Below are 14,566 nucleotides of genomic sequence, written 5' to 3'. Positions count from 1 at the left end.
GGCCGGCAGGAACCTTGGAGTTCTCCCAACCCAATGTCTCACAAGCCAGTGTGCAGGGAGGCGTGTTAAATGTGATTTCTGATACCACAGGTCTGAGACAGGCCAGGAGATGTGCATTTTACCAGGACCCCCGGATGATTGAGTGCTGGTGAAAACAACTCTCAAAGGGTAGTCAGGACTCTGGAAGCCCCTCAGACACCTCAAGGGCAAGTGGGGACAGAGCTATGTCCATGGTCCAGTAAGACATGATTTGCTGCCTTCTTCTCATTCTTTTTTAAGTGTACAGTGGGTTGTTTCCAGAGGCTACATCACAGGTGACACAGAACAGGTGAAATTTAGAGGCAGATGTAAGAATCCGGGGCCTCTTAAGCTGTAGAAGCAGGACATTAGAGAGATCCACAAACAATACCTACCACTCCTCTCACTGTATTTCCTTTCATTTCGGGAAATTGTTATTTGGAAGTTTCTCCGTTTTATTTATTTATTTATTATTTGTCTTTTTAGGGCCACACCCATGGCATATAGAGATTCCCAGGCTAGGGGCTGAATAAGAGCTGTAGCCACTGGCCTACACCACAGCCACAGCATCTCAGGATCCAAGCCGTGTCTGCGATCTATACCACAGCTCACCACAACACTGAATCCCCAAGCCACTGAGCAAGCCCAGGGATCGAACCTGAATCTTCATGGACACTAGTAGGATTCTTTTCCACTGACCCACAACAGAAATTCCCAGGTTTAATTTTAATTCTCATTTTATTTTTAAAATTTTTTGGTCTTTTTTAGGGCGGCATCTGTGGCATATGGAAGTTCCCAGACTATGGGTTGAATCGGAGCTACTACTGCCAGCCTACACCAATCACAGGAGCACCAGATCCAAGCTTCATCTGCCACTTACACCACAGCTCACAGCAACGCCGGATCCTTAACCTACTGAGTGAGGCCAGGGATCGAACCCTCATGGGTTCGTTACCACTGAGCCACGACAGGAACTCCCAGTTTTAATTTTTAAAATGATGAATATTAATCTGAGTTCTTTGGTGATGCAGCCAGTTAAGGATCCTCTGCTTAAGGGGCCACTTCTCTGGCTCTGATTCCTCCTCAGGTGCAGTTTTGATCCCTGGGCAAATGAAATAAAATGATAAATAGGCATAACTCACATAAACAAAAGCCCTTTGGGTTCTCAATAATTTTTAAGAGTGGAAAGGGGTCCTGGAATTCCCTTTGTGGTACAACGGGCCCATCGTGTCTTGGGAGCCCTGGGTGCAGGGTCAATCCCCAGCCTGGCACAGTGGTTTAAGGATCTGTCATTGCTGCCGCTTTGGCTTCAGTTGTAACTGCAGCTTTGATCTGATCTCTGGCCCAGCAACTCCATATGCTGCGGGGCAGTCAAAAAAGGAAAAAAAACCAAAAACAAAACCAAAAGCCCCGTTCTGGCCCAACTCACTTTTTATTTTATTTGGCCATGCCCACAGCATGCCAAAGATCCCGGACCAGAGATGGAACCCACGCCACAGCAGTTATCAGAGCCACTGCAGTGACAATCCTGGATCCTTAACCCACTGAGCCACCAGGGAACTCCCTGACTCCCATTTTAGGGATGAGGAGATGGGCTCCGAGAGCTGAGACTTGCTGAGTCACGTAGAGACAGACACTAGGACTACCCTGCAGGATGGACTGGACACTCCCCAAGGCCCCCTCAATAAAACCTGGGATTGGGAGACAGCCTCAGTGGTCAGATAGCACATGGTCCCAGAAGTTGGAGCAAATGTCTTCTCAAAAGATCTGGAATGTCTTTCTTGGAAGCTACTTGCTGGAGAGGGAAAGCAATGGGTTTTGGTATCACACTGACCTTTGTTGGCTCTGGTTCCTTTTTTTTCCTGGTTGTGCAATTGGGGCAAGTCATCAAACCTCAGAGCTTCCTCATGTGTAACATCTCACAGGCAGCTCTAGCGTTAAACAAAACAAACAGGACTTGTGTCTGGTAGTTAGTATTCATCTACCTTTTCTATGAAAAGGACTTAGAACGGAGAGACCTGGAAAATAGGACTGAATCAAAAAATTTCTCCCAGCTTCTTTGTAATTCTGGGGAAAACACCTTTTCAGCTTCTTGCAAAGCTCCTAAAAGCGTTCCTATAGCTCAAGGTCAGGAGGTCAGAAAATGGTCCATTACTTGAATTGTCTGTTGAAGAAAAAATTCCCACCTGACAGTGACACGCCCATGCATCTCACACTATCTATCGTCCTGATCCAAACACATCATCCAGGAGTCTTCTCTTTTTTTTAAATTTTTGGCTGCACCCACAGCTTGGGGAAGTTCCCAGGTCAGGGATTAAACCTGAGCCACGGCAGCATCCCTAGGGGCTACAGTGACAATGCCAGGTCCCTGACCCACTGTGCCACCAGGGAACTCCCCCCCTTCCCCATAGTTATTACCTTTATTCTACACCCCTTTAAGTTAACAGCATATGCTATGAAAAATGCTTCTTTCTCCCTAGAGCATCTCAACACAATGTCTGGGAACATGGGCTCAGTCTGAGCTCGGTCCAGAGGGCTAACCAATGTGACTAACTTAGCTGGATGATGAAATGGCCCTTTCTCTGCTAGATCTCCAGCCCAGGTGTTACTTTACTTTTAAATACAAGCACTACGGCCTTTTTTTTTTTTTTTTTTTTTTTTTTTTTACCATCACACTTGCAGCTTATGGAAATTCCCAGGCTGGGGTTTGAATTGGAGCTGCAGCTGAGGCCTACACCTCAGCCACAGCAACACTGGATCTGAGCCACATCTGTGACTTACACTGCAGCTTGCGGCAATACCGGGATCCTTAACACACTGAGCGAGGCCGGGGATCGAACCCACATCCTCACAGAGACAATGTGGGGTCCTTAACCCACTGAGCCGCAACAGGAACTCCACTGCAGTCTTTTTTTCACAGCACACAACAGTGTGAGACAGGGCTTACCTACCTCTGTCCTCTTCCCCTAGGCTATGTTCCAGACACCGAATTACTTTCTGATCCCAGAACAAGGCCCCCGTTGCTATTTTGCCTGCTCTTGATCTTGTTGCCTCCTACTGCCTTGCAGACCTGGCTCCCAGGCTCAAGACACGGTGCTTGTGACTGCCTGATCTCCTTTCCATCTCCTTCATTGTCCCATCAGTCCCGGGGGACAAGGTCTTTGTCTATCTTGTTACTAAGTATATTGCTGTCACCTTCCTAGGCCTTACACATAACCAATGGCCGAGAACTCCTGCTACTGAATGACAGTTTTAGAAGAGGGGCGCCATTCAAGCCAGTGAGTCTAGGATGGTCCTTGTTTACACCTGTCTTCTTGCATAGTTGTTCTAATAGCAATTGCCTCTTTTTTTTTCTTTTTGCTTTTTAGGGCTGCACTAGTGGCATGGAGGTTCCCAGGCTAGGGGTCAAATTGGAGCTACAACTGCTGGCCTACACCACAGCCACAACAATGTGGGATCTGAGCTGCATTTGTGGTCTACACCACAGCTCACGGCAATGCCAGATCCTTAACCCACTGAGTGAGGCCAGGGATCGAACCTATGTTCTAGTCGTGTTTGCTATCTGCTAAGCCATGATGGGAACTCCTATAGCTCCATCTTGTTGCTCTTCCTTTTTTCTACTACTGTCATGTATTTTTTAAAATCTGTATCGGAAACGCAATAGCACATGTAATAATTACTAGTTCAAACGTGGCATGCAGTGGCTCGATGTGGAATCTCAGTTCCCGGGCCAGGGATTGAACCTGGGCTGCAGCAATGAAAGCACTGAATCCTAACCACTAGACCACCAGGGAACCCCTGAACAATCTTAGATTTTTTTGTCCTTTTTTTTTTTTTTTTTAATTTTAGGGCTGCATCCGTGACATATGGAGGTTCCCAGGCTAGGAGTCAAATTGGAACTGTAGCCACTGGCCTACGACACAGCCACAGCAATGCCAGATCTGAGCTGTGTTTGTGACCTACACCATAGCTCACGGCAATGTCGGATCCTTAACCCACTGAGGCCAGGTATCAAGCGTGCGTGTGTCCTCATGGATGCTAGTCAGATTCGTTACTGCTGAGCCACGCTGGGAACTCCAAATTTCCTTTTTTTTTTTTTTTTTTTTAAATTAAGATTAAACAAGGTCCTGCTGTATAGCACAGGGAACTATATCCAATCTCCTGGGATAGACCATGATGGAAAATAATACTTAGGATTTCCTGTTAGGGTGCAGCAGAAATGAATCCGACTAGGAACCATGAGGTTGCAGGTTTGATCCCTGGCCTCGCTCAGTGGGTTAAGGATCCGGTGTTGTTGTGAGCTGTGGTGTAGCAGCAGACGCGGCTCAGATCTGGCGTTGCTGTGGCTGTGGTGTAGGCCAGCAGCTGCAGCTCTGATTTGGCTCCTAGCCTGGGAACCTCCATATGCTGTGGGTGCGGCCCTAAAAGGACAGAAAAGACAAGGGGGAAAAAAAAAAAAGGGCAAACAGTCGGGAGCCTGCCCACACTGCTGGCGTCCTCCAGGGACACAGTCTGCACGCTCCAAGACGGCAAGGACACCTCCTGTGTGTCCTGCTTCCTTCCCCGTATCAAAATAAGCTAATGTCTAGGAAAGTTCCTTGCAAACTTCAAGTGCTGTACAATTTAAGATACCATTTTAAGTTTTTTCCTTTCTCTTTTTCTTTCTTTTTTTCTTTCTTTCTCTCTCTCTCTCTCTCTCTCTTTCTTTCTTTCTTTTTAGGGCTGCACCCATGGCTTATGGAAGTTCCCAGGCTAGGGGTCAAATTGGACCTACAGCCACTGGCCTACGCCACAGCCACAGCAACTCGGGATCCGAGCCGCATCTGCGACCTAAACCACAGCTCTCAGCAACGCCGAATCCTTAACCCATTGAGTGAGGCCAGGGACTGAACCCTCATCCTCTTGGATACTGCTGATCCACAATGGGCACTTCCACCATGGTTGGTATTATCTTATGTGAAACAAGGATCTCAGCTCAGGGAAGCTGACTTTCTCAGCTAATTAGTAGCAGAACTGAACTTTAATTCAAGTCTACTAGGGCCGATCCCAGCACCCTTTCCCCATCAGATTAGCGGGCCATCATCATGCAAAGTCAGAAACCAGGTGTATCTGTAGGTCAGAGATGTCTGGTTGACTTTAAGTGGAAAGCTAAATTGAAATTAACTTTCAATGACTTGTGGAGAACAAGCAGCACTTGTAAAGATTTTACAGGTAGAACTTTACACACACAATTGCTTTCCTCAAGACAGCCTTGGTCCTTTTTCATAACTAGCAACTTTTTTGCAACTATTTCCTTTTTCTGCAAGCCTTCCTTACAAGGAAAGCCTACTATCAGATTCTGTTGCAGGAACGAATTGATTGCTCTAGTCTGAGATTTGGCAAGGGAGAAATTATGCTGAGTCAATGTGACTAAACATCTGGACACACCCGAGTTACTACTGCATAGCATCATTTTAGGCAAACATGTTTATCTCATCAAACTATTAATAATTTTTTCTTCTATTACTAATGATACATCTACACAGCCTTCCCACTGCTTTGTTAAGCTGCTAACAACTAGCAAAAACCACTGCTTCCCAGCAGGGTTGGAAAACTACAGCAAATAGGCTTAAGGAGAGCAGGACTGGAACAAAGGTAGGTCCCTCAGAGAAGAGCAGGGTACAGCCAGGGCTGGCTGGGGCCAGGGCTTCATGCTGACATTTAGTTTTTAGAAAATCCTCAAATGTTTGGCTCATAATGCTTAAATCAACTCCCTTTAGTAGTTACCTTAACCACTTTTTGCCTTGCCCTAATTCCCCAAATCCCAGATCAAAGCCTGGGCAGGAATTCTACAAAAACAACCCTTCTCTGCAAACCTCCCAAGGTCAAATGCTTTGTTTGACTTACATAAGCGGATGTGTAAGGAAAGTACGAGTTGGGGCAGTTTTGAAAATCCCAGCTCAGCCGCTCACTTGCTGTATAATTCCTGCAGCTGAACGCAAACGGCTAATGGCCCACGCGAGGGAGAAAGAACGAGCACTTTTGAAAAATCCCAGAGGATATGTGCTCTAAAGCCAGAGTGTGAGCCTGTGAGGTGTTCAGAAACACTGAAGATTTAGGACTGTGCAGAGACCAGAAGTTTCTAAGGGAGAATAGAAAAATCGCACCTGATGAAAAGTGGAATGACCAGTAGGCAGGTGTAAAAGTAATGCATTAAATAAAGGGGTCCAGTTCCACGGGACCTCCGGATGCTCCATAGCATCGGCTTTGTGAGAGCCGTGGTGACTGTGCGACTCAGATGAGGCTTACGTGTAGGGGACAGTCCACTTTGCAAACCCTAGGGCGGTTTAAAGGAAAAGTCCAGTAGAACTCAGGAAGACAGGGCCTAGAGTTGACTGCCCAGTCCCAGGAGGGCCTGGGCATGGTCTGGGGGGCTGCCCACAAGCTCTGCACGGCCTCCTAGTTTGCAGATGAACTGCTCCTGGGACCCGGGATCCACCTCCCTTCTTGTGCCGGGTCCACCCCCACCAGCCACCAAAGGCAGCTCTCCAGCCACCTCTCTGTACTGGTCTCATCCCGTCATCGGCTTTTCTCTTCTGGTTCATTCCTGCTCATCCATAGACACACATGCTGGGCTCTCTGCTTCCTCTAAAATAAAACCCTTGGGGAAGGTCCCCTGTGGTGCAGCGGGTTAAGGATCTGGTGTTGCCGAAGCTGTGGCGAAGGTTGAGGTGGCAGCGTGAGTTCGATCCCTGGCCCAGGGACTTCCACATGCCAAGGGTGTGGCAAAAACAAACATAAAAACCTTGCCCTGACCCCATGGGCCTCCTCCTCCTCCCCTAGAAATTTGACAGAACTCCCTGTACTATTCTTTCAACTTCTTCTCCTCCCACTTGCCCTGGCACCTGCTCTGGTTAGGCTTTCTTCAGCACCACCACTCAGGAATGCTCTCTCTGGAGTTCTTGTTGTGGCTCAGGGGTAAGGTACCCGACTAGGATCCATGAGGACGTGGTGGGTTCGATTCCTGGCCTTGCTCAGCAGGTTAAGGATCCGGTGTTGCCGCGAGCTGTGGTGTCGGTCGCAGATGCGGCTCAGATCCTGCATTGCAGTCAGCTGTGGTGTAGGCCGGCAGCTATAGCACCAATTGGACCCCTAGCCTGGGAACCCTTCACATGCCACGGGTGTGGCCCTAAAAAGCAAAAGAAATGCGGGGTCTCCGGCTCCATTCCAGGCCTCCTCAGCCATATTTGCACCTAGTAAGATCTGCAGGGGAGTTGGCTGCACATTAAACTTCAAGAAGCACTGCTCCTGATGCTCCGATTCTGAGGTTTGCTCTCAGGAATTCTGCTCATCTGCAGACGGAGCCACAGCCTTCAAAGTCTTGCAAGTGAAACCTGGATCTCCCGCCTGCCGTATTCTCAGTGAGGGCGCGCGCTGGCTCCTGCAAGCTCCCCAGGCCTCTCTGTTGCCAAAGCCTGTGGTTGCAGCTCAGTTCTTATTTTAACCGGTCAGCTGCATGGACTTGGCCATCACTTCCTTGTCCCCAAACACCTCCTGAAGTCTGCAAAGGCCACCCTGTGTTCAGGCCCCTCTCCCGGTCTCTGCGGGCCGTCCTGTCTCCTGACTGCCCAGGCCCACAGCCCTTGGTTCTCACTGGCCGCTCCCTCCCCGCTCTCCTCACCTCTCGCCTTCATTGTTCCCTTCCTGAGACAGCTCCCCAGTGGGCCTCTAGTCCCAGTCTTTGCCCCTGAACCCAGCGAGTGCATCCCCTACCTCGGTCTCTCAGGGAACGTGGCCAAAACCGGGCTCTTCGGTCAGGAGCTCCTGTGCCTGCTCTCCCCGTCTTCTTCCTCTGAGGGAACCACAAGTGTCCTTTTGGCGCTGGCACATAGCCTCAGAGTTACCTTTCCCTCTTTTTTTTTTTCAGGCTGCACCTGCAGCATAGGGAAATTCCCAGGCTAGGGGTCAAATCGGAGCTGAAGCCACCGGCCTACATCACAGCCACAGCAACCCTGGATCCTTAACCCACTGAGTGGGGCCAGGGATTGAACCCGTGTCCTCCTAGATACTAGTTGAGTTCTTAACCCACTGAGCCACAACAGGAACTCCTACCTTTTCTTTTTCTTTACATGCAGTCCCTCAGCAAACTGTTAGTTCCAACAAACATGCCCTGAATCTATGAAAAAGATGTGGTGCATCTACAGAATGGACTATTACTCAGCCATAAAAAGAACGAAGTAATGCTATTTGCAGCAACGTGGATACAACTAGAGATTCTCATACTAAGTGAAGTGAGTCAAAGATAAAGACAAATATCATATGCTGTCACTTACATGTGGAATCTAAAATATGGCACAAATGAACCTATTTACAGAACAGAAACAGATTCACAGATGTGGGGAACAGACATGTGGGAGGGGGAGGGGGAGCGGATGGACTGGGAGTTGGGGGTTGGTCGATGCAAATTATTACCTTCAAAATGAATGGGCAATGGGGTCCTAAGTGTGTGGCAGAGGAAACTATGTCCAGTCTCTTGGGAGAAACCATGATGGGGGACGAGGTGAGAAAAAGAAGGTGTACATTTGTATGTCTGGGTCACTTTGCTCTTCAGCAGAAATTGGCACAATATTGTAAATCAATTACCCGTTAAAAAAAAAAAAAAAGTGTTGGAGTTCCCGTCCTGGTGTAGCGGAAACGAATCTGAGTAGGGACCGTGAGGTTGCAAGTTCGATCCCTGGCCTCACTTAGTGGGTTGAGGATCCAGCGTTGCTGTGAGCTGTGGTGTAGGTTGCAGATGCGGCTTGGATCTGGAATGGCTGTGGCTGTGGTGTAGGCCGGCGACTACAGCTCTGATTGGACCCCTAGCCTGGGAACCTCCATATGCCGTGGGAGTGGCCCTAAAAAGAAAAGAAAAGAAAAAGTGTCCTGAATCTGATCATCTCTCCCCAGCTTGACTGCCCTTACCTCAGGCCAAGCCGCTATCCTTTGCCTGCAACACCGGGAACAACAATCTCCTATTTTGCCTCCCTTCTTCTGCTTGTCCTCACCCACACACTCACAGGCTGTTTTCCACCCTGCAGTCAGAATGGTCTTTTAAAAACACAAATGAGATCACGGGACTTATCTTCTCAAAATCCCCCCTTGGTTCCTATTTCACTCTAATGAAATGAGTTCCCTAAGCCCTGAAGTCCACCTGCTCCCTGGCTGCTTTCTTGCTCCACAGCGGCCTCCTTGCTATCTGGGGGCCTGCCGAGGACAATGCTGCCTTAGGTACTTACTTTCTCTGCCCGGAGACCGCTACGCCCAGGGATTTGCACGGCTTACCCGTTCTTCACTCAGGAGTCCACACAAATGTCACCTCCCCAAAGAGGCCTTCCCTGACCACACAATCTAAAGAGACGCTTTCTTCCCATGCCTTCTCCTCTTTTACTCAGTTTTATTTTGCTGTGACATGATGAATTTGCGGAACGAAGATCTTCCCTCCCTGGAACGGGAGGCCCACATGGGCAACTGGCTGGTTCCGTCTGCTGCTCAACTGTCAGCATCCAAACACACACTGGGAGAAGGAGGTGCTGGGCAGGTGTTGACCCAATCGCTGCTTTTTGTTGCTTCTCCCTCCCTGCTTCCATTTCTCCCCAAATACCCAGCGCAGTGTCCCTGCTCCTCCTCTGCTCGCCACAGGAACCTGTTAAACTGACACAATGAGGTTGCAACCCCTCCTCCACCCACCTACCACCACACTACAGAATCATTGGTAGGGACATAAAGAGCGGCCTCTGGAGGAAAAAAGACAGATCTCCCAGCTGAAATAGCCCGTTCCAGACTTGGGAGGAGAGTACTTACAAAGAAACAGCAGCACATTAGTTATATAGTAACTGTGGTTTTGAATTATCAGAAAGGAACGTGTAGGTCATAGCATCGTGACATTTGCCCCAGAAAAGGAGTATGCAAGAATAAATGCACGTCAAGAGCGCTCTGATGCACTGGCTGTACCTTTATTATGTTTAGCTCGTTCACTAAGAGTTCCGCGATGCAAGGTTACCACACACAGGTAGATAATGTCCGCATTGCACATCTAAGGCTATACAGCAAAAGAACCAGAATTAGTACAAATACGAGAACTATATTTACATACTGTATACTCAAGCTCCAAACATCAGAGAGTATTTACATAATAAAACATGAAAATGAAAACCTGAAATTAATAATGTACATCGTTGCTAAATGTGCTCAACTCCGTCACTGGGGAGAGATCAGTTTGCAAAGTCTTGGTTCAAAAAGGCCACTTATGCTTCATGGTTTTGTTGTAGTGCACGAGGGTGGTGACGAGAGACTCGAAATCTCAACGGACAAATACTTTAGAGCCACAAGGTCTAGGACGACTCGTGAGAAGGCAGATGGACTCCTCAGGTGAATGATGCCAGGGTATATGCTGCATGAAAACAACGAACTCGAAGACATGAAAAAAACACATGACAGCTAGGGTTTGGCAAGAGACCAACCTCAGCTCCAGCTTTCCACCTGAACACAGGCCAGTCTGGCTGTGAGTTTTTAACATGAAATTTGAATCAACTCTAATTTCTTCCTTCAAATGATTAGAGGCTTTCCTAAGATTTTATGGGGCTCCAATACAAGTTTCATAAATGGCCTTTTGAACAACAGCAGCAGATAATCTCTCAGCTGACACTTGCACTTAGTAAGGAAGCACAAATCTATACATTCCCGCTGCGCAGTCAGGGTCTGGGCGAATCATCACTGGCTGGGGGGACATGGCGGTGCATCAAGTTAGAGTCCTGGTTAAAATACATTCAGCAAACCTTCTGAGAGCAGCAGCAAAATTAGTCTCTTTAAAGAGCAGGTTAACAATCACATTTTAAAAAGGGAATCAAAAGGAAAAATGGAGGACCGAGTCAAACGAGAAACGAACAAGCCCTGATACTGTCCAGGAGAACCGGAGTGGAGCCCGGACGAGGGAAGGCCGAGTACCAACAGGGGCCACACGCTAGGTCACCCTTGCTTTTCCAGTTCAATGTGCAATTAATTACAGCTGCATAAATATACAAATACCTTACAAAATTAAATATCCTTGTAAATTAGATAAGAAGCAGCAGGCGACAAAGTCTTTGCTTTGATACATGTGCCAGGAGAAATCATTTTATTTTAGGTACCAACAGATCTTCCCCAATTAATCAATGATTTAATTGATTCCTTATCTGAGAAGAGCTGGAAAACCCCACTGAAAATATGAATTGTTGTGTAAGTTCTAGGCAGGCCTGAAGGGAAGAAAAAGTAGTGGTTTCTTGGGAAAAATCATTTCCCTCACCTACATCACCTTATAAAAATGCACTGGAATTCAAGTGCCTGCCCAGCTGCCAGAGGCAGCCCTTACCTGCGCCTGTGGCTGTGTGCACGGGCTGACCGGCCCTGCAGAGCCTAGCCTGAGAGCTGGCTGACCCCCAGGCTGGCGCAGAGACAGGAGGGCATGAGCACTGGTCGGTGGCAGTCGTGAGGCCATGTTCTGCTTTGGCAGGAAAGAGGAGGACAGCGGGGGTGGGGGGGTACTTTTAACTAGCACTCCTTTCTCCTTCATTTATGTAACAATGTTCCTTCTTGCTTTATTTTTAGTTTTCTTTTTGTTTAAAGGAGTGCTTTAGGGGGAAAAAAAAGAAAACAAACAATCCCTCAAAAGGTGCTTTCCTTAAAGGTTTGAGTTCTTTCAACTTTCCTGCCACTATGGCTTCAGCAAAAACCTCATCAATTATTCCTGTCATAAATTTCCTCTGAGAGCTTCGGAGTCTGAAAAGGGAACATCAATCTTGAAACTGTCCCAGCTCCAACCTGAAAACGGGCCCTTTGAGAAAGGGGCCCCATGGGGCTGCCTGTGCTGTGAGCCCCGCAGAGGCCCTGCTTCCTTGCAGGGTCCTCTCCCGGAGATGTTACAGACATCCAGTCGGCCTGTTCTCGTACCTGACACCTCCAAAGCAAAGACTTTCCAAGCCAGGTCTGTTTAAGTTAGAAGAAAAAAGTCCTTTCAGTGTATTACATGATTTTACTCTCTGTCAGCTCCCCCCCACCCTTTTGTCACAGACACGGAGCCTCCTACCAGACTTTGCAACAGCAGCAGCATCCGTGGTTTAATTCTAAAAGTAACCTTCATCTCCCTGACATGAGATTTAATTTTGGCCCAGGAAGCTGTCTCTAGACACAGATCCTGGATCTGAGTAGACACCAGGAGGGCATATGCCATGTCCATTAGACAGGAAACCTCTAACTACATCAAAGTCTCATCTACCACTTAGAAAACCAACAACATTAGAGCTAGTGACCTATGTTTTAAGGAGAGAAAGAAGGTTAAAAAAAATCGACTATAGAGTTGTTATTGATCATTTTTCAGATCCGGTCACAACCTCTGATTTCCAGTCTGTCTTTGTGAGGCTCTCCGAGACTCACTCTTCCTCCTCGCTGATGAACGGAGCCAGGTGAGCCCAGCCAGGAAGCCAGAAGCAGGGTCTGGGTGAGGACGAGCCTGCTCAGCAACCATTCTGCAGAGCCCTTCCCCTCGCTGCCAGAGAGTTAGCAACCTCGAGGCCGAGGACCCTCAGTCCCCACAAAGTGGAGTGAGCAGAAACTTTCCTGGATGCCCGAGGGACGGTCCAACAGAGGTGTGCGCGAGGGGGTGAAGGAGGGCAAAGAACACCCCCGAGTCAGGAGCAAAATGACTGGAGGAAGTGGACGCCTTCTTCCTGGGCCATTCCTGCACAACTTCCTGCAGCTGAGAAAAGCGGCATCTTCCATCATGGCCTCTGCGGGCAGGTGACCCTGTGGTCAGAGAAGGTGACTATGGGTTGTGAGCGTCTTCCTTTCTCCTCCGGCTGTATTTCCACACTTGGTGGAGACAACCAAGGCGTGGAGGCCAGGCAGATGCGGAGAACTACACGTGGGGCCCGGGTTCAGGTGGACCCTCTTCTCTGCCCCAGGTGTCCTTCTGCTTTTAGTGGTGGAAGGAAGTCCGTTACGGTCCTGGGATCCAGAAAGAAAGCCTGCCATGTTTGCTTATTTACGAGCATAGGGAAGACAAGCATCACTGAAAATGACCACTGGATTCAGAGGGAGACTCCAGGTTTATACTTAAGAGCTATTTTTCTTTGATCAAAGGGTGCTACAATCCTCCCAAGGTCACTCCCCAGCATTATCATCATTATCCTGATGACAAGGACCATCACGCTCATCACCAGGACGTGAAACACCCCCTCCCTGTGGGATGTTTGTGTAGGACATCCCGGCACTAATTACAACTGTACCCCTGTCGTCGCTGATGCCAAGAACAGAACTGAGCAACAGAGAAGAGGTTCCTCCCAGTGGAGACCAAAGGCTCAGGGGAGCCCTGCCGGAGGAAGGGCAAGCATCCTACGGACCACCCGCTGGCACGGCCCGCCGCCCAGGCCCACGGTCCTTTCAAATCTGCCGGCAATATCACCGGCTCTTCTCTTCTCACAAGGTCAACAGCAGCCACTGTCCCAAACCTGCTAAACGAAAATTACATAACTACGTTCTATATAAGCCCCAATTTCAGCGAATTATACCTGTCCCATTTCTAAGCTCATGACAACCGTTTCCCTGGATAGAAAATGCAGGGATTAGCAATGGCAAAAAGAGACAGCAGGAACAAAGGTAAGTTTTTTCCTCTCAGGTTCTAAAAAGAGCAGATGTCTCCTCCTTTAGTCTCTAAACCACCCAAGACAAACATCACAAATAGAGAAAAGAAAAAAGTATTATTTTGCCTTGAAAAACAGAGATATCCATAGACAGCAGTACCGATAGAAGAGGTGGTCATAATGGGGACCAGGCACACAAAAGGAAGCCAAAATACGCCACGAAATAATGTGGAGAGTCACTGGATCCCCGCTGGGTTTTGTTTTTTCGTGTTTTTTTTTCCCCCTTTTGTTAGGCCACATGCTTCTAACAAGATTCTCAGCACGGGAGAAAGGAAAAGAGTACAGAGCGATGGGGTGGGGACGGGAGCGCTGGACAGAGGGCTGGACGAGGAGAGACAAGCCGCTCAGCCGCAGGGTCACACACAAGTGTAACTGTTAAGAATCACAGAAAGAAATGAGAGAAAACACTTTCTTTATCTCTCGAAGGCGAGCGAGGGTGCTCGGCAGTCACTCAGTACTTGGGTTGGCTTGGGCATCTGCGGGAGAGTTTTGACCTGTGGGCGACAAAGCGATTGGAGAATCAGAGACAGCAGGACTGGAGAACTGGATCCAGATGTCGTCCGTCCCATCCTGCCCCGCAGGCCCAGGTCTCTGGGCCCCTGAACAAACAGGCCAGCCTGGGGTTCTCCTCACGTGGGAACCCGGGCCCACAGGCCCTCCCAGGACCCAAGGCTGGACCATACAGCTGGATCCTGGGAGATCATGAAGGTTCCCATAGACCACCCCATGGGCCCCGGCTGCAGACGCCTTCAGAACAAAAAGTCCAAGCAGGAGATGCAATGGGTGCAAATGGGACCGTTCGGAACACCAGATGACCCCTTAGGAGAAGCTGCGGTCTCATGGCCACCTTATAA

General features: G+C 48.6%; 1 protein-coding gene and 1 long non-coding RNA gene across 17 annotated transcripts in view; both read right to left on the bottom strand.

The window, feature by feature from the left end:
• Positions 1-982: 982 nt before the first annotated feature.
• LOC146402555 (uncharacterized) lies at positions 983-7,901 on the bottom strand. Its single transcript, XR_014807048.1, has 3 exons — positions 7,771-7,901; positions 1,853-1,949; positions 983-1,120 (listed from the first exon to the last, which is right to left on the bottom strand). It is a non-coding gene; the product is annotated as an uncharacterized LOC146402555 (long non-coding RNA).
• Positions 7,902-9,973: 2,072 nt separating this feature from the next.
• The window catches only part of KIF1B (kinesin family member 1B), a 168,023-nt gene continuing 163,430 nt past the window's right edge, over positions 9,974-14,566 (bottom strand). For all 16 annotated transcript variants that reach the window (XM_021095313.2, XM_021095321.2, XM_021095317.2 and 13 more), the window contains one exon: positions 9,974-14,206. In XM_021095313.2, the coding sequence (XP_020950972.1) occupies positions 14,164-14,206 (43 nt within the window). In that variant the 3' untranslated portion in view covers positions 9,974-14,163. The remainder of the gene's footprint in view (positions 14,207-14,566) is intronic.

Source organism: Sus scrofa, chromosome 6 (genome assembly GCF_054392235.1).
Source record: "Sus scrofa isolate SSC_HxYL_T2T_F1_AM1 chromosome 6, Sscrofa_HxYL_maternal_Yorkshire_Landrace_v2.0, whole genome shotgun sequence".
NCBI lineage: Eukaryota > Metazoa > Chordata > Mammalia > Artiodactyla > Suidae > Sus > Sus scrofa.
The sequence above is the reverse complement of the archived record's forward strand: the minus strand, read 5'-3'. Positions and strand labels throughout refer to the sequence as shown.